Below are 19,277 nucleotides of genomic sequence, written 5' to 3'. Positions count from 1 at the left end.
TGATGCTTGTTAGTTTGCCTGATGGTTCTGTTATTGTATACCTTGTTCTCATTTGAGAACAAGTCGTTGCTTGCTTGGATTGACCAAGGTTTACAGGGTTGGTGTCGTCGATGAAACAGATGTTTACTCTTCCGGAACACCTGGTCTTATGTTCCTTGTGTTTTTTTTGTTCACATTTTACCCTATATTTATGGAATTTCACTTTGAATTAGGATTACGTTATCATGTTGGTATTTTCTTGATGATTGTCCATTAAGTGTAGTATTGATAAATGATAATGATTGTCCATTAAGTGTAGTGTTGATAAATGATAATGATTGTCCATTAAGTGTAGTGTTGATAAATGATAATGATTGTCCATTAAGTGTAGTGTTGATAAATGATAATGATTTTCCATTAAGTGTAGTGTTGATAAATGATAATGATTGTCCATTAACTATAGTGTTGATAAATGGTAATGATTGGCCATTAACTGTAGTGTTGATAAATGATAATGATTGTCCATTAATTGTAGTGTTGATAAATGATAATGATTTTCCATTAAGTGTAGTGTTGATAAATGATAATGATTGTCCATTAACTGTAGTGTTGATAAATGGTAATGATTGGCCATTAACTGTAGTGTTGATAAATGATAATGATTGTCCATTAACTGTAGTGTTGATAAATGGTAATGATTTTCCTTTAAGTGTAGTGTTGATAAATGATAATGATTGTCCATTAAGTGTAGTGTTGATAAATGATAATGATTGTCCATTAACTGTAGTGTTGATAAATGATAATGATTATCCATTAACTGTAGTGTTGATAAATGATAATGATTGTCCATTAACTGTAGTAATGATTAATGAAAAAGATTGTCCAATCAGTTATTTAGTCAATAAATTCAAAGAACAGCGTTAAAATGTACTTTTTATGTACATTGCCGTTTTTTAAAATGTCAAGGAATACTGCTGGTTGTATTTGTATCATTAATGCCGTAGAAAACATGAAACTTGTATAAGAAATACACAGGTATCATATTCTAACGCATCACACGTTTTTACGTAATCACAAACTACCTATTTATTATGTAAACGCACAATTCTTGTGATTTTACAATTAATCTTATAATGAGAATATCTTTAAAAATCCTGTTCACTTCCTCGAGAAGGAATCGACTATTTTTCACAAATTAGAGGTTGTAACATAGATTTTTTTTCTAGAGAAACGTAGACAGTCTAGCTTTTTTCATCAATGGTATATTTGTGTTTGGATAAGCATTCAACTGTATGTTTACAAAATATAAACATCAACCTCCAATATTTTACAAAATAATCTATAAAACATGTTATTACGAAATATTGTTCAGTCTATAAAATGGACCACTGTGGTCTAAAATTTTACTCTTGTGGCTGTTTTTTTTTTCTTAAACTTGTAGGTTGACTAATGAATACATACGCTTTGCATATGTTTTACTAAGAAAAAACCAGGAAGAATAAATTGCTTCACGTTGGCCACTCCTGTCCTATCTGGTGAATCATTACTCACCGATATGTGATCTGAAATCAGAATATCTGTATATACCACATGATGTATCTGATCATTCCATTTCTCCATAGAAATAATTATACGTGCTGCCATCAACGGCTTGAAGAATCGTTAGTATTAAACACACATGTGTAACCAGATTAGACATTTACTCCCATAGTGAGTCTGCGTATCTATTTCTTACATTCATTTATTTCTATTGACAAATCAATTGATCTGTTCTACACGGATTAAAAAGAGGAAGGGTAGACTATCGTTCAATGTATTCTGAGTTCTTCCTTAGCCTGTGCCATGGTGGAAGATGTCGCGTTTTATGGACATGTAACATTGACAATTGTCAATTTTCTGGTAGAGGATTAAATCAAATTATTGAAAATGAAACTTGCTTCATCGGTGTCAAACATTGCAATTATAATTAATAATTAGTCAGCTTATATTGTTATTATACAGCTTTAATTTGCTAAATCTTGTAATCATTGTCTGACATACTGCTATTGCCAACATTAACACAGATGTGGAGAGGCAGAAGATACAAATATTCCTTATGTGAAAGACCAGGCACAATCAGTAACATTGTAATATATGTAATGGATAACGGTAATCATTAATCAATAATACGTTTAGTGGATACAATCCGCTTCTAATTGGCCAATAATACATTTAATTGATGACATTTATCATTAATCAATGATACAGTTAATGGATTACGTTGATCTTTAATCAATAATATATTTAATTGGCGATCTTATCATTAATCAATAATACAGTAAATGGATAAATTTGATCATTGGTTAATAAGATAGTTTATCTAGTCAAAAACTTTGAAATTTGTCATCATGTGTCTTTGGTCAGTGCCATCTAATATGTCAATACTGTGCATCATTTCTACAGACTAAGACTAGACTGAAACGGAATGAATTACGTCAATTTATATTGAAATCGTTGTGGAATGTGTAGAATTGATTTGCCATAGGAAAGCACTGAACAATAATATCGTATAAATCATACAATCAGGTGTTTAATGGAGTAAACGGGGATGTTACAAATACATAAATAGATCGCTATGACATGGGCGTGTATGGTAAGTCTGTGTTAGGTAACATTAATACCTTAATTACTGTTTTACTGCAATAGGGTATTGTTTTACAATGAACACAGAGGTGCTGTTTTCAAATAATGGGACATTCACCTTGGTCTTCCTTGTTCTTTCTATCAACAACCCACGTATTTCTAAGTCAATCAACCTGTTATTGTAATATGAAACGTGTTTTAACAAGTGAAGTCTACACTCCAGGGGATGATTGCATATAATGAATTGAAATGAATAATATAATTTGTACGTATTTGCAATATTTACGCAACAACAATCAGACATGCCTTCACCGAAAAATACTTGCTTTTCTACATTTTGCTATATTTAAACTTTCCTGTTTTTACCTATAATTTGTGAAGTTCTGATTTTAAAAGAAAATGAGAGAACAATAATGCATTCGCTAACATTTACATATTTACATTTACATATCCGGTTTGTTGTTGTCAGATGAAACCCCTTTCCAAAAATATATCTTTATTTATATTAAGTCATATGATAAAATCTTTGGCACATGAAGACACTCGAAAACAATTTTCACTATTTATTACACATGTATTTCATGCAGAACCCAACATATTTCATGCTAAAGTGAGACCAAATTCTTACACTGAGAATTAAACGCTTTCATTATGAACTCGTCATGTAGGCTTATAGCACGTCTCTAACGGTAGCATAAGCATATCCTTTGTTACGGTATTCATAACATAGGATAGTGCGACAACCTCGTAAACAGAAACAACATACTGACACGTCTGACAGAATCTTCATTTACACTCAAATTAGTTAAAATGAGGACAAACTAAGGATGAAATAAGGGCCTAAGTCTTGGGCTTCCAAGTAAATAATGCAAGTTAGTGGATGAATTAATTGATAAGGCTATTTCATGGTTTATTTTCGCTGTTGATGTCAATGTGATTCTTCCGTGTTCTATCTGGCTTTCTTAATAACGTACTACACAACAGGTTATTATTCATGAATTTTCTTGATTTCTGTAAAAGGAAAAAGTCAATCAACGGAAATATTAACCGCAGTGGTTCATAAGGCATCATTAAAGATACTTATTGTTTCCATAGTGTAATGGTGTATGTTTTGGTAAGGGTGGGACATAGAGGAGAGAGTGTGTGTATGAGGGGGTTGGTGCCTTTTGTCCCAAAGGATCCACATCTTGGGGGATGAGGTTGGAGGGAATTGTGGTAGGTAGCGGAGGGGTGAAGGTATGTATAACATTAAACATACACGCACATAAAAAAGAAAACGAAGAAAAAAAATCAAACTCATGCCAGTTATCGAATCCTCTTATTGTTCAATCAATCAAACAGTTAACCCATCATCGCAATGACAAACAAGCTATTCAAAATCCGTTTAGGACTCTGTGGCGGGATCTTCAGATAATGGACTATGGTGATATTCGGGATCTACAGCCAATGTGGGACGGTATTAGGAGTCTACAATTTGAAATTGTATTTGATCTTCAGTCAATGGACGATGTAATAGGGACCTTCAGACAATGGATTATATTATTTGGAATCTAGAGGCAGGGACCGTGGTATTCGGGATCGATAGACAATGTATCAAGGTATTTAGAATATAAAGCAACGTGGGATCTATGGACGATAGACTATAGGATCCAGGATCTACAATCAATGTATGGGAAACTTATTATGGAACTAAAACATTGGGCAGTTGTATTTGGGATCGATCGATAAATGTACATGATATCGGAAACATTTGACAGTGGATCAAGATGTTTGATATATCTAAAGACAATAGATCATGATTGGTTATGGCATTTTTGGATCTACAGTCAAAGGACAAATGATACGGAATGAACATTCAATGCAGAATGATATTTGTGATCATCTTCATACAGTTAACCACGATATTCGGAATCTACGATCAAATGAAACCAGTATTTGAGACATACACACAGCCAAGTATGGTGTGTTCGAGATTTACAGATAATGGTCCATAGTATTGAAGACCTCCAATCAAAGGGTAATGGGATTGGAAATTTGCAGACAACGGAAAAAGTGTTTATTGAAAATGTTTTAATTCATATATCGACAGTCAAAGGAATAGGTAAACAGATATAAAATAAATGAATATAAATGTTAGATCACACGTGTCTATTGATAAGGTAGCATATGTAGTTAACGGACAAGGGTTGCCACTGATGGACTTTTAGCCTTTGAAGTTTTCGGTAACTTGCATGCCCTAAGTGTCTTTGATGAATCCTAGAAGGACGAATCAACTCTATGATGCATTTTAACTCACTACATGGTTCTACTGTATCTTATTCCAAACATTTATTGAAATGTGTTTTTCGCTTGTGTGTCGTACTTGGTACTATTTTTAAAATTGTAGGTAGTAGAACTTGCTGGTAGTCCACTTAGACACCGGCACCCTGCATGTCACGTTTTAATTCACTCGAATAGTGATTTTCCCCGGCCACATTGAATATTCCTCGGTCACCTCTTAGGTTTCAAAATTAAGGCCCCTAGCATCACTGACGAATCATAGAAAGAAGAAACAGCTGTATGATGTAATTTGGCTCATTGTTCTGCTTAATTGTAACAAAGCTTGATCGCAACGTTAGTTCATTGGACAATGTAATTTGTTTTGTACAGACAATACTGTTCACCATCAACAGTACATATAAAATACACAATTTTACAGGGCATCATAGTCCAATGAACAATTATATGTAATGGACATATGTTTTACGATAAATATACTAACGAGAGATTTACATGTCATAGATAAAAAACTGACAGGATAATACGACATCATTATTCAAAGATATATTCAATGATATATATATGTGGTAAACTTAACAAAGCATTAAGCATCTGTAGTCAATGTAAGTTCCCTGGAAAAAACGGTGAACAATGTAGTACATATTGTTTCAACATACATGACATGATTTCAAAAAGTGGTTATTATATAGCTTATTAAGACAGGTACAAAATTTTACCAGTTTATTAAACGATACACACTTTATACTTGTTTGTTAACAAAACTGAATCATTTGGAGCTTGTTATTACTGCTAATGAATTGATCATGTCTTACAGATGTACGGAAAACCAAAAAGGGTCTGTGATATGTCAAAGTGGTGTTTGTTTCATTAACCTTTTAGCTGAAAGCTTATCAGATATGTGCAGAAGATAAGCAAAGCCATTGTAATATGGGCTGTATCCATGACGATCCCGAGGTCATAAATGATATTTATGGACGCCAGATGTCTCTGATTAAAATAAGACATTTGCTTAAGTTTTAACTCATAATTAACTTTTCTCAAATGTCCGTCATCTTATCAAAGGTTGTGCTTTTTGTGTGATTTAAAATCAAATGTTAAAATTAATAAAAAGAGGGAAATCCATTTGAATACACATTGGATTCATTCTTATAGTGTTTGAGAAAGGTATCCGAGTCATCCGGGAGGTAGAAACCAGAAACATATTAAAACACAATGATATTGATTATAAACAATGTAAAACTCTTCTCTTTGACATGTAAATCATATTCTAAATACTTTAAGTTTATTAAAATCTTATTTAAATTGAACTACCGTATTGAGAATGTTGATATAAACGAGATGCTGTATATTCGCGTTTCATCAAGCACAGAAAAAGTTTTAATTTCATCCTTACTGTAAGCACGGCAAATTGCCAAAAAATGATTATATAACTAAACCAATGGTTCTTCAGAAAAACAGATAAAGAGATAGGTAAGGAAAAACTCAATATAATAATAGGTGAAATGAAACAACAGAAAAATATCCAAATGAAAATGAAATCTCAATTCCAACTTATCAAATGATGTAATGATATACACAGAGACGATTGCAAAAACTCACAAGGAGAATAAGACGAGCAGTATAACCTGGGTAGGCGTATTTCACTTCATTTTTACGTTCGCACTAAAACAGAATGGATATCTGCGAATCTCATTTTCTGGCAATAGTAATGTAGTTAAAAATGGCCATAACCTGTATGCCACGTTTTAACTCGATCGGATTGTGACACGGCACAAGATATGTACATGAAATTGACGTTTTGCTAAAATTACCAGAAATATGAACTTCACGAATTTACCGAATCACGGGACTCGTGCACCTACCCATCTACATTTCGTATTAATTATTTCATCACTTTGAATTTTCCTCATTCGCCTCCTAGGTTTGAAATTTATGCTCGTAGCATCACTGACGAGTCCTAGAAGGAATTAACTGTATGATGCAGTTTAATTCATTGGTTGACACTACACTATTTTATCTAACAGTATTAATGTTATAGTTTGAAGGAATACATCAATATACCTTTTCTCAGGCAATTTCTCAGAGTGAGTATGAAAAGTATGACGTCAGGGATATTTTGCTTGAAATGAAAACTGTCCAAATAAATAATTATGATTATAGATCAAAATTAACCCTGAAAAGTATAACTAGCTTAATATTTATGCAATATTGATATTGAATTGTAAATAACACGAAAATATTAACTTGCCAACATAAAGAAAACTCAAATTCAATGAAATTATGACAAAAAAGTAACAAAAGAAAAAATGGCAAGGAGACTTCTGAAAAACACGGTGAGAATAAGACCAGGTGTTCCATAAAAGTATAGTTTAGAAAAGTCATTATATTTTGTTAGCATAAAAAACGTAATTGTACAGTTGTAACCCTAAGTGAATGTTGTAATGTTCATTTTTCAATGACACATCCAATAACTTTGTCTAATCGTTAAACTGAAAGTTGATTCCGGTTGCGGAGGCAGGACGGTTTCCATGTTCGAAACCAGCTGTCTCCGGCTGTGTGTTCGGGTTATCAGTATTATCATCGTTGGGGAAGCCTATCTTGCTTCTGAAAAAAAAACAGTTGGAAATTGTCTAACATGCTATTTGATAGTTGAACACAAAACCCGGTATGCTGAATATATGTGTTTAAACAGATTATGACTTGTTTATGTACTATTTCAGGAAATCAAAATAGAAAAAAAATTGTCTCACAGAACAACATTGCTAATGTATTTAGTTGTATTTAGTTGTATACCAATTAGCTGTTCTCATGGAGCCAACATTTCGTGATTTTCGATCAAAATGATCCAATGATATTTCAACAAATTAACATTTCGCGCTTCGGATTGAAAATGCCATCTAATACACACGTTTCATTACTTCACGAATTAAATCTCAAAGTAAATGTTCCGCGAAATAGCGAAAAAATCATGCCCACGAAATATTCAGATATGACGTATAATCTACATAGTTAAGTTAAATTTAACATATAGATATTACTGACTTCCATCACTCATTGAAGTAGATACATAGAGAATACATGGGAACTAAGTTAGTCATAATCAGATTGAGAAAAACGAAATCGTGATAAAATGTGACAGCAAAAAAAAAGCATCGGTCTCGCAAACATATTGAAAAATGAATTGTGTATATCAAAACGAGAAAACGTCATGAAAACTTTTTGAAGCGCGTGCCATATTAAGGATAGCGTATCTGTAACTACTTTATATGAAACTTTCTATTTGTATAACCAGCTATTGGTTAGTCACAGAACTGAAATTGTGGAGAATACTGATGAAATTTGCAATAAACAGCAATCAACTATTTATATTTGTGTGTGAACGTTGAATGCAATCTGACAAAATTGGAGTTCGAGTAAAAGCGACGAACAAAGGGAATATACATCTAGCAGTGAGATTGGATTCGGCAATGCAGGTTGCAAAGCGAGATGGGTGTCAGGTCCGTTTTTAATTTGTAATGACATATATTAATGCCTACATAAACACTTACTTGTGTTTGAAATGTTTGTACGTCAGCACTGATGTAACAGCTACGATGGATACAACACCAGCAACAGCACCGCCTATAATGGCACCCAAGGATTGATCTTCTTCTACAACTAAAAAAACCCAATAAAACAGGTTTATAAATTTTAATTGAATTTAGAGAGTTGAAAAAATGTGATTCATAATTCAAGAAATAAAGTATTAATACCTTACATTTAATTTTAAACGTTTCGCTTGCATGTGTATGTACATTAAATCAGCTTCTACATAGCTGACCATATAGTTTTAGTATAAATAATATATTAACGTATAGTTCATAGAGTTATTGTGTGTTCAATGTGATGCTTCGACAAACTTATTATCCTACAAAGACGAAATTTCCTGCTACACAGTAATGGTGATTTTAAATATTGCACAATAAACTCATTTAAATGCCATTTATAGCATCATGTTAACTCAAAATCTTACTTACTATTTTCTTCTTTGCTTTCATTTTGCAATGGTTCATTTGATGTTTGGGAAGTAATTGTTGATGGGATTGTCACAGTTACACTGTGCATTGCTGTGGAGGTTGATTGAAACGTCGAATCTCCATAATCAGTACTTGTTGAGGAAGGCTGAATGGTCACGGTCGCAGTGTCAATACTTGTTGAAGATACTTGAATAGTTCCAATTACACTTTCGGTACTTGAAGTTACTGTTGTTAAAATGTTTGTTGGCAGATATGTTGTTGTTGAGACAGTTACCGATGATGACGTTTGTACGTCCGTTCCTGTAACCGATGATGACGTTGATACGGTGGTGGGTACAGTTGTCGAAATGCACGATTCCTGTATGAAATAATTGGGTCTGTTTAATGCTTGAAGCATCACTGCATTTAAATGAGTTTTTTTTATTGGAATAATAATTTTAAAATATGGCTGTTACATGTAGAATAATGTGCATATGCCTGTCTATTTCAAATGCCTTGGACTTTTATTGTTTGTGAACAGGCAGACAAACAGAGACAGAAATGTGAAGTATTGAAATTAACCAATTATATAAGGTCACATACCAGTTGTGTACAGTTTAGGCTGTTTGCGTCACATTGGTAGCAGGTCGAATCATACGTTATTACAGTAGTATCATTGCTAAAGTTGATGCCGTCATTGGAAATGCTCACTAAGAATCCTTCACCAAATACTTGAGAAGAATCAGCTTCTCGACGACTTCGGAAAGAATCAGGGATCACGCACATACAGTTTATATCATTTAGATACGTCGCTGGGAATATCATAGTTTCACCGCTTAATTCCCATCGGTCAACGTACACCTGAATACATAAACGTAGATATCTTTGACAAATTGAACATGTTTGAATTACGTTGACATGAAAAGAACCAAGATGATTTGGGAAAACCCGAAAAGAAGCCATTGATATAATAGAAAAAAGGATAATGTTTTTAGAATGGAAAGTGTTTCATGCTTTACATAGGTGAACTCTCTTTTTTATATTAGAAGTAAACATTATACAAACTAAACCTATTTCACAGAATTATACAAATTAATATCAAATACATAAATGCAATATCTGAAGTTAATAAGGTCGGAAGTATGAAATAGCTGTCTGTGAGCAAACCATATAACACAAAGATATGACATAACACGTTTCAGTACCTACATTTCCCCTAAATCAACAGAATCATAAGTCAGTCTCATTACTGATAAACGGGGTTATAATGTAAATAAAAGAAATTGTTTGCGGTATTTGTAAGAAAACTAAGATCATGAAAAAGATATCAGAACTTGAACATTTTCATCGGGAGAAGAAAGTATTCAACTTGAGACATGGCAGAACTAGTAATAATCTATCGTGAGATATATGGCAGAACTAGTAATTATCTATCGTGAGACAGGTGCAGAACTAGTAATAATCTATCGTGAGATATATGGCAGAACTAGTAATAATCTATCGTGAGACAGGTGCAGAACTAGTAATTATCTATCGTGAGATATATGGCAGAACTAGTAATTATATATCGTGAGATATATGGCAGAACTAGTAATAATCTATCGTGAGATATATGGCAGAACTAGTAATAATCTATCGTGAGACAGGTGCAGAACTAGTAATTATCTATCGTGAGATATATGGCAGAACTAGTAATAATCTATCGTGAGACAGGTGCAGAACTAGTAATAATCTATCGTGAGACAGGTGCAGAACTAGTAATAATTTATCGTGAGATATATGGCAGAACTAGTAATTATCTATCGTGAGATATATGGCAGAACTAGTAATTATCTATCGTGAGACAGGTGCAGAACTAGTAATAATCTATCGTGAGACAGGTGCAGAACTAGTAATAATCTATCGTGAGATATATGGCAGAACCAGTAATTATCTATCGTGAGATATATGGCAGAACCAGTAATTATCTATCGTGAGATATATGGCAGAACTAGTAATAATCTATCGTGAGACAGGTGCAGAACTAGTAATAATCTATCGTGAGACAGGTGCAGAACTAGTAATAATCTATCGTGAGACAGGTGCAGAACTAGTAATAATCTATCGTGAGATATATGGCAGAACTAGTAATAATCTATCGTGAGACAGGTGCAGAACTAGTAATTATCTATCGTGAGATATATGGCAGAACAAGTAATAATCTATCGTGAGACAGGTGCAGAACTAGTAATAATCTATCGTGAGATATATGGCAGAACTAGTAATAATCTATCGTGAGATATATGGCAGAACTAGTAATAATCTATCGTGAGACAGGTGCAGAACTAGTAATAATCTATCGTGAGACAGGTGCAGAACTAGTAATTATCTATCGTGAGATATATGGCAGAACTAGTAATAATCTATCGTGAGACAGGTGCAGAACTAGTAATAATCTATCGTGAGATATATGGCAGAACTAGTAATAATCTATCGTGAGATATATGGCAGAACTAGTAATTATCTATCGTGAGATATATGGCAGAACTAGTAATAATCTATCGTGAGATATATGGCAGACTAGTAATTATCTATCGTGAGACAGGTGCAGAACTAGTAATTATCTATCGTGAGACAGGTGCAGAACTAGTAATAATCTATCGTGAGATATATGGCAGATCTATTAATTATATATCGTGAGATATTTGGCATATCTAGTAATAATCTATCGTGAGATATATGGCAGAACTAGTAATTATCTATCGTGAGATATATGGCAGAACTAGTAAATATCTATCGTGAGACAGGTGCAGAACTAGTAATAATCTATCGTGAGATATATGGCAGAACTAGTAATAATCTCTCGTGAGACAGGTGCAGAACTAGTAATTATCTATCGTGAGATATATGGCAGAACTAGTAATAATCTATCGTGAGATATATGGCAGAACTAGTAATTATCTATCGTGAGATATATGGCAGAACTAGTAATAATCTATCGTGAGATATATGGCAGAACTAGTAATTATCTATCGTGAGACAGGTGCAGAACTAGTAATAATCTATCGTGAGATATATGGCAGAACTAGTAATTATCTATCGTGAGATATATGGCAGAACTAGTAATAATCTATCGTGAGATATATGGCAGAACTAGTAATTATCTATCGTGAGATATATGGCAGAACTAGTAATAATCTATCGTGAGATATATGGCAGAACTAGTAATAATCTATCGTGAGACAGGTGCAGAACTAGTAATAATCTATCGTGAGATATATGGCAGAACTAGTAATAATCTATCGTGAGATATATGGCAGAACTAGTAATAATCTATCGTGAGATATATGGCAGAACTAGTAATTATCTATCGTGAGATATATGGCAGAACTAGTAATAATCTATCGTGAGATATATGGCAGAACTAGTAATTATCTATCGTGAGACAGGTGCAGAACTAGTAATAATCTATCGTGAGATATATGGCAGAACTAGTAATTATCTATCGTGAGATATATGGCAGAACTAGTAATAATCTATCGTGAGATATATGGCAGAACTAGTAATTATCTATCGTGAGATATATGGCAGAACTAGTAATAATCTATCGTGAGATATATGGCAGAACTAGTAATTATCTATCGTGAGACAGGTGCAGAACTAGTAATAATCTATCGTGAGATATATGGCAGAACTAGTAATTATCTATCGTGAGATATATGGCAGAACTAGTAATAATCTATCGTGAGATATATGGCAGAACTAGTAATTATCTATCGTGAGATATATGGCAGAACTAGTAATAATCTATCGTGAGATATATGGCAGAACTAGTAATAATCTATCGTGAGACAGGTGCAGAACTAGTAATAATCTATCGTGAGATATATGGCAGAACTAGTAATAATCTATCGTGAGATATATGGCAGAACTAGTAATAATCTATCGTGAGATATATGGCAGAACTAGTAATAATCTATCGTGAGACAGGTGCAGAACTAGTAATAATCTATCGTGAGATATATGACAGAACTAGTAATAATCTATCGTGAGATATATGGCAGAACTAGTAATTATCTATCGTGAGATATATGACAGAACTAGTAATAATCTATCGTGAGATATATGGCAGAACTAGTAATAATCTATCGTGAGATATATGGCAGAACTAGTAATAATCTATCGTGAGACAGGTGCAGAACTAGTAATAATCTATCGTGAGATATATGGCAGAACTAGTAATAATCTATCGTGAGATATATGGCAGAACTAGTAATAATCTATCGTGAGACAGGTGCAGAACTAGTAATAATCTATCGTGAGATATATGGCAGAACTAGTAATAATCTATCGTGAGATATATGGCAGAACTAGTAATAATCTATCGTGAGACAGGTGCAGAACTAGTAATTATCTATCGTGAGATATATGGCAGAACTAGTAATAATCTATCGTGAGATATATGGCAGAACTAGTAATTATCTATCGTGAGATATATGACAGAACTAGTAATTATCTATCGTGAGATATATGACAGAACTAGTAATTATCTATCGTGAGATATATGACAGAACTAGTAATTATCTATCGTGAGATATATGGCAGAACTAGTAATAATCTATCGTGAGATATATGGCAGAACTAGTAATTATCTATCGTGAGATATATGACAGAACTAGTAATTATCTATCGTGAGATATATGACAGAACTAGTAATTATCTATCGTGAGATATATGACAGAACTAGTAATTATCTATCGTGAGATATATGACAGAACTAGTAATTATCTATCGTGAGATATATGGCAGAACTAGTAATAATCTATCGTGAGACAGGTGCAGAACTAGTAATAATCTATCGTGAGACAGGTGCAGAACTAGTAATTATCTATCGTGAGATATATGACAGAACTAGTAATTATCTATCGTGAGATATATGGCAGAACTAGTAATAATCTATCGTGAGATATATGGCAGAACTAGTAATTATCTATCGTGAGATATATGACAGAACTAGTAATTATCTATCGTGAGATATATGACAGAACTAGTAATTATCTATCGTGAGATATATGACAGAACTAGTAATTATCTATCGTGAGATATATGGCAGAACTAGTAATAATCTATCGTGAGATATATGGCAGAACTAGTAATAATCTATCGTGAGACAGGTGCAGAACTAGTAATAATCTATCGTGAGATATATGACAGAACTAGTAATAATCTATCGTGAGATATATGGCAGAACTAGTAATAATCTATCGTGAGATATATGACAGAACTAGTAATTATCTATCGTGAGATATATGGCAGAACTAGTAATAATCTATCGTGAGACAGGTGCAGAACTAGTAATAATCTATCGTGAGACAGGTGCAGAACTTGAAATCTGTTATCATGAGATAGAACCAGATATATTGTATTCTGCTGAACAACCTTTCTCCAAGTTAAATTTGCCATGATTATAAACCGTACGTTGTGTGACAGATACCAGATCTATAGAACTGTCCTATGCCAAATTAAGTGTAGAACATTGTTAAAAAAAACAATAACTTTACAGGTGACATGATAACATATGCTGATTAATCGACCTATAAAATCAAGGGTTGAAATTCTGCAAAAAAAAATGATGTCAAAGTATTCCCCTGAAAGCATAACGAGAAAAAGAGTGTCGCACTTCTGCACTATAGTAATCATATGGTAGCCGAATTCTAGTATACCAAGCTACAATTGCATTTCAAAGAAAACCGTTCCTGATATGAACCTATATAATCCCTGTACCTATATTATTGGGAAAACGAAAACTTCTTCCATTAGTTTTCCCTATGTTTTTAGGATTATATAACAAGATGAACCAAAAGCATTACCTTTAGCGGCTGAGCTCGGCAAGTTAAGTTTAGGTTCAAAAAGTTGCTTCCAGAAATAAAGAAGTTCCTGCATGCCTTTTCGTTGATGGAACAAGTCGATCCCCCCGGCAGTACAACAGGTATAGAATCACGTTCCAATGAACAGTCGGAACCAAAGAAACCATCATGACAAATACAGAGTCCTGGAACCAAATTTTTATCAGCTCATTATTGCAGATCATTGTTTTCACTGATTAATCAGAGATCTAAGAGGAAGACGAAATGCAACTTCAATTTCTCGGTTAAATAAGATAATATTTATGAGCAATATGCCTAAATGAGAAATACAATAGTAAACTTTGATTATTGACCCATCCGTCCCCAGGTTTTCTGAGATTTTTAACAAACAAGACCATGAACTAGGGTATTGTACCGTAATGTACACACAGCAGTTGTCAGACCGATTCTTATCATCGTGTGTGCTCCCCAAAATAGCTATTGCTTCTCTAATTATACCTAGCATGGAGCTCACAATGGTATTGTCTGTCCATAGAGGAATGCTATTCTATTCCTCGGTAAGTGCATTGATCAACTCAAGTGTTCAATATAAGACAAATCGAGGATAAATGGTGGCAAATCAATAGGAACGATATTCTCGATTTCAAGAAAGAACTCCGTACACACTCTTGCAACGTGTGACCTAGCGTTATCAAGCTAATATTTACTGGGTCAGTAGGTGAGGTGCCCTAATATTCCTCCTTCATTCTATACAGCTATGTATATTGGATACAAAATATTTTAAAGAAATAAGGAAGTTTCTTTATCCAAACATTACCTATTGTAGCTGCAAAAGTAACATTTACATATTGTTCATCTTTATTGATTTCATATATCGAATATCATCTTTCTTTTAGATTTTAAGTAGAAATGTTCAAATTTTCTATTTGCTTGGATATTTCACAAATAAATCATATTTGTCTACATTCCAGTGTACCTTTTAAGCATAAGTCCATACATATTTCTGCCGTACCACCAATAAAAACAGAAAAAATTGGAAAAAACAAAAGAAAAGTTATCGTAAAATAATTTTGCCTCAAAATTTGAAAAAAATAGCACCGGCATTTGTAAAAATAAAATAACATCAGATATAAGCCCTACATAGGCATTCACGCGAAAACCTAATGCCGTATGTATGGTGTGAAAGGTAGGCTTCTGAAGAAACTTGTCATATACTGAAACTTGTTTTCACCAATAGAGGCCACAGGATCAGAAAAAATCCCTACAAAAACATTAAAGTGACGAATAAACAAGACCAACACTTTTACCTGAAAAGTTGCTCAAAATTTTAAGTAATGAATAAGAGGAGCATTTGAACAGATACGAAATGAATGTGCTCATCAACTACAGCACTATAGAAAGGCCCCATATATATTAAACCATAATATCGTCATGAACAAACTTTGAGCAACTTTAAAAAACAGGTGGTTGAACGAACATGGTCTCCGTTTCGGAGGACGTTTGTCGTAATTCGACTTGCGTATGAAAAAATGAACAAAAAAAAAACAAAAAACAAAAAAACGAGAAAACTACAAGGCATTATATATGAAATTTCACATCAATCGTACAAACGTTTCTTATGTATCTATAAGATAAACATTATTTAAGATGTATCGATAAAATTGTGCTTTACCGTGAGATAAATCTGCTTGCAGGACGATCGCTGATTATTTGAAATGGTTAGAATATACTAAACAATGATAAAAGATATATGTTAGAATTGTTGGTCAAAATATGCTAAGTGCATTAATCCAATCATACGTATGATCGATAAGTATTACATATATGTATTTTTTACTCACCGCTGGTACAATTTCCGTTTTCTGAACAATTATTTGGACAACTCATTTGCAGCAACTCGTCCAGAAACGTAGTACTATTACCATACGAACCATGTGTTGTTAAATTTTCGAAAAGCTTCGCTTCCACCAAACAACTGCTTTTCAATGCCTCTACCGTGTCTGTCAAAAAGACAGTATCTCCTGATATCTGATTAGAAAAAGAGCAAAGATCACGCATTGGATTTGGTATATGTACCATTTTTTCACATATCTAAGCAGCTCCTTCCTTTTATCTCGAATTACACTTTGCTATGTCAATCTCTATAGCTGGGAATTATGTTGAAAGAAATGGAACAATCATAATAACTCAAGCAGTTCAGAATTTACACACTTACTAAACGTTCTTTTAAAATTCAGTCATTTACGAAATTTATGTATGGAAATAATGCGCCACCTAATAGCTAGTTTCAAAGGTTATACTGGCCTTTTTGAAATTTGCTCTGCTGTATCCAACTTTTACATTTGTACTAAAAGTGCGATTCATATGTGTTTCTGTTTGTACAACTTTACAAGTCACTATTCAGGACTTTTACCTTGATATCATTAATGCAATTTCTAATTCCATCCTCGACAACATCATTCATCACTGCTACATAGTCTTTACAGGTATTCAACATGGGGTTATCATCCATTGTTTCCCGACATGCTTGTGCCGCTAGAGCTTCTGTCCAACCATTTGTCCATGTATAGTTCTTGAAAAGGTAAATATCGCAACCGATATATGCTGCATTATTAATGTCAAAACTGTTCGACATTGTTACATTGAACAATCTAAACGACTCTTATTTGGCCAACATTTTTTTTTCATAGCGACTTATCAACGGCATTGAGGCAACATGTTTATAACCTTCTGACGACCTCGTAACGACTAAGACAACCCTGGGAGTTTTGTTGAAGAATTTAAGAAGGAAGATGGTTAGAAGCCCTGACTCGAAACCATGTTACTATCTCAAATTTCTTTCATGGAATTTGACGTAACCCACGTATTTTGAGCTGATGGTACGCCAATACATGGCACAGGCTTTCAAAGGTCGGGGCTGGGGTGGGGGAAGGGGAATAGATTTTATGTTGAACTTTGATAAACATATATCAAGACATGATAGCCAAGACATTAGCCAGTTTTAAGAAAGATAAGGAACTTCGAGAAGACAAGAGATAACATACTGTTGCTGGTGATGAGAATAAAGAGGTAGACATAGATTTTATGTTGAACTTTGATAAACATATATCAAGTCTACCACATGCTCTCAGTTTTAAAACATTTTTTTACCATAGTTTCTAACTAGTATTATAGCCAAAATATTTAGTTAACTAACGCATGTCTCCTTGTGTAGACTCACTCAATATTAGTTTATACTCTAAATTTTTTAAACTCTGCTTTATTGGCATTCATATTATGATGCTTTCATTTCCTTGTAAGTAATAATTGTGTAATTTTACAGCCATATTTCATTGTTCTTAACCTCCCTCTGATGTTTATTTTTGATACCTTGACATTAAACTATATGCCATTTAACTCCTGCTTTTTACTTCCTTACTAATCTTACTAATGATACTCACCTCTTTGTGTCTGTTTTTGTATATACTATTTTTTTTGTCGCAAGAAAAGTGCTACAGCGCTAAAGTTTGCTCTTTATATCATGTGCAACGTAAAATAGAAAATCTTGTATCCTGATAGCTAATAACCAGAGATTGGTTCCTCAATTTTGTGCAAGGCGTCGTCTCTATTTTATAAGAAGAATGCAATAGACCCAGATATGTATCATTCTATCGAATATCTTTGGTGAACCAAAACACTAGTTAAAGATTAGCAAACGCCACGTTTGCATAAAAATCACCATTCATTTACCGCTAACTTTGTAGCCGAAGGGAGTGTAGAAGGCTGATTTATCAGGTAGAACAAAGAGCAACGAAAATGAGGCAAAAGAAAATGAAAAAAAAAGAAATAAAAAACGAACTAGATGAATTGTCATTGGTACCATTGGTCATTCGGTCGTTACCTCATTACATTAATTTATCAATCTTACGTACTTGAGACACATTCGCATACTCTTCATTCAAGACAACGTCAAATTTAGGTATTTCAAAGTCATCAGTTTCCCGCTTTTTACGACCCTTATCGCATTGTTGTACATAGCCAGCGGAACTCGTTCGTCCAGGACACGCAGTTATCAACGAAGTAATGTTGCAGTGTATATCTGAACTGAATGGCTGTGTATTGTCGGAAGCTACCGAACATCTACAATACTGTAATGGTGCTAGTTCTATATCTGATAATGAGCTGGTTGCGTTGAAGAGCGAGTTCCCATCCAAGATTTCATTGAATCTGAAAAAAAAGTTCACATGATACACAGAAGCAGTGTTTTTTTTATAAATGACTATTACCCATGCATAAGCAAGTCAGACCTTTTGCAATACGTGTAATTTTTGTATCACTGGAATATTGCCTTGAACATATATAACTGAATATTTAGACAAATACATCATAATCAATCAATGTGTTATTATTCTTAGCAGAGTGGAAAATAACATTCCTAAACTATCAAAATTATTCTCATAATACAAACATATATTTATCATATTCCAGGGGCCATATGGCTTTGTTATCCAAAATATAGAAACATAGAATAAATTTTCCCCCGTTTCTATATATTTAAAAACATGAAGTCCGTATG

At 33.5% G+C, this 19,277-nt stretch overlaps 1 protein-coding gene across 1 annotated transcript in view; it reads right to left on the bottom strand.

Annotated features, from left to right (window-relative positions):
• Nucleotides 1–7,358: 7,358 nt before the first annotated feature.
• LOC132560253 (von Willebrand factor D and EGF domain-containing protein-like) overlaps nucleotides 7,359–19,277 on the bottom strand; it is a 29,635-nt gene continuing 17,716 nt past the window's right edge. The window contains exons 12-19 of the mRNA XM_060224916.1: nucleotides 18,634–18,928; nucleotides 17,136–17,294; nucleotides 16,564–16,750; nucleotides 14,726–14,907; nucleotides 9,480–9,737; nucleotides 8,898–9,042; nucleotides 8,430–8,538; nucleotides 7,359–7,485 (exon numbers count right to left, since the gene is read on the bottom strand). Of these exons, the coding sequence (XP_060080899.1) occupies nucleotides 7,359–7,485; nucleotides 8,430–8,538; nucleotides 8,898–9,042; nucleotides 9,480–9,737; nucleotides 14,726–14,907; nucleotides 16,564–16,750; nucleotides 17,136–17,294; nucleotides 18,634–18,928 (1,462 nt within the window). The remainder of the gene's footprint in view (nucleotides 7,486–8,429; nucleotides 8,539–8,897; nucleotides 9,043–9,479; nucleotides 9,738–14,725; nucleotides 14,908–16,563; nucleotides 16,751–17,135; nucleotides 17,295–18,633; nucleotides 18,929–19,277) is intronic.

The sequence above is a fragment of the Ylistrum balloti genome, unplaced genomic scaffold, assembly GCF_031769215.1.
Source record: "Ylistrum balloti isolate Yb309-2 unplaced genomic scaffold, AGI_CSIRO_Ybal_v1 Utg371040, whole genome shotgun sequence".
Classification (NCBI taxonomy): Eukaryota; Metazoa; Mollusca; class Bivalvia; order Pectinida; family Pectinidae; genus Ylistrum; species Ylistrum balloti.
The sequence above is the reverse complement of the archived record's forward strand: the minus strand, read 5'-3'. Positions and strand labels throughout refer to the sequence as shown.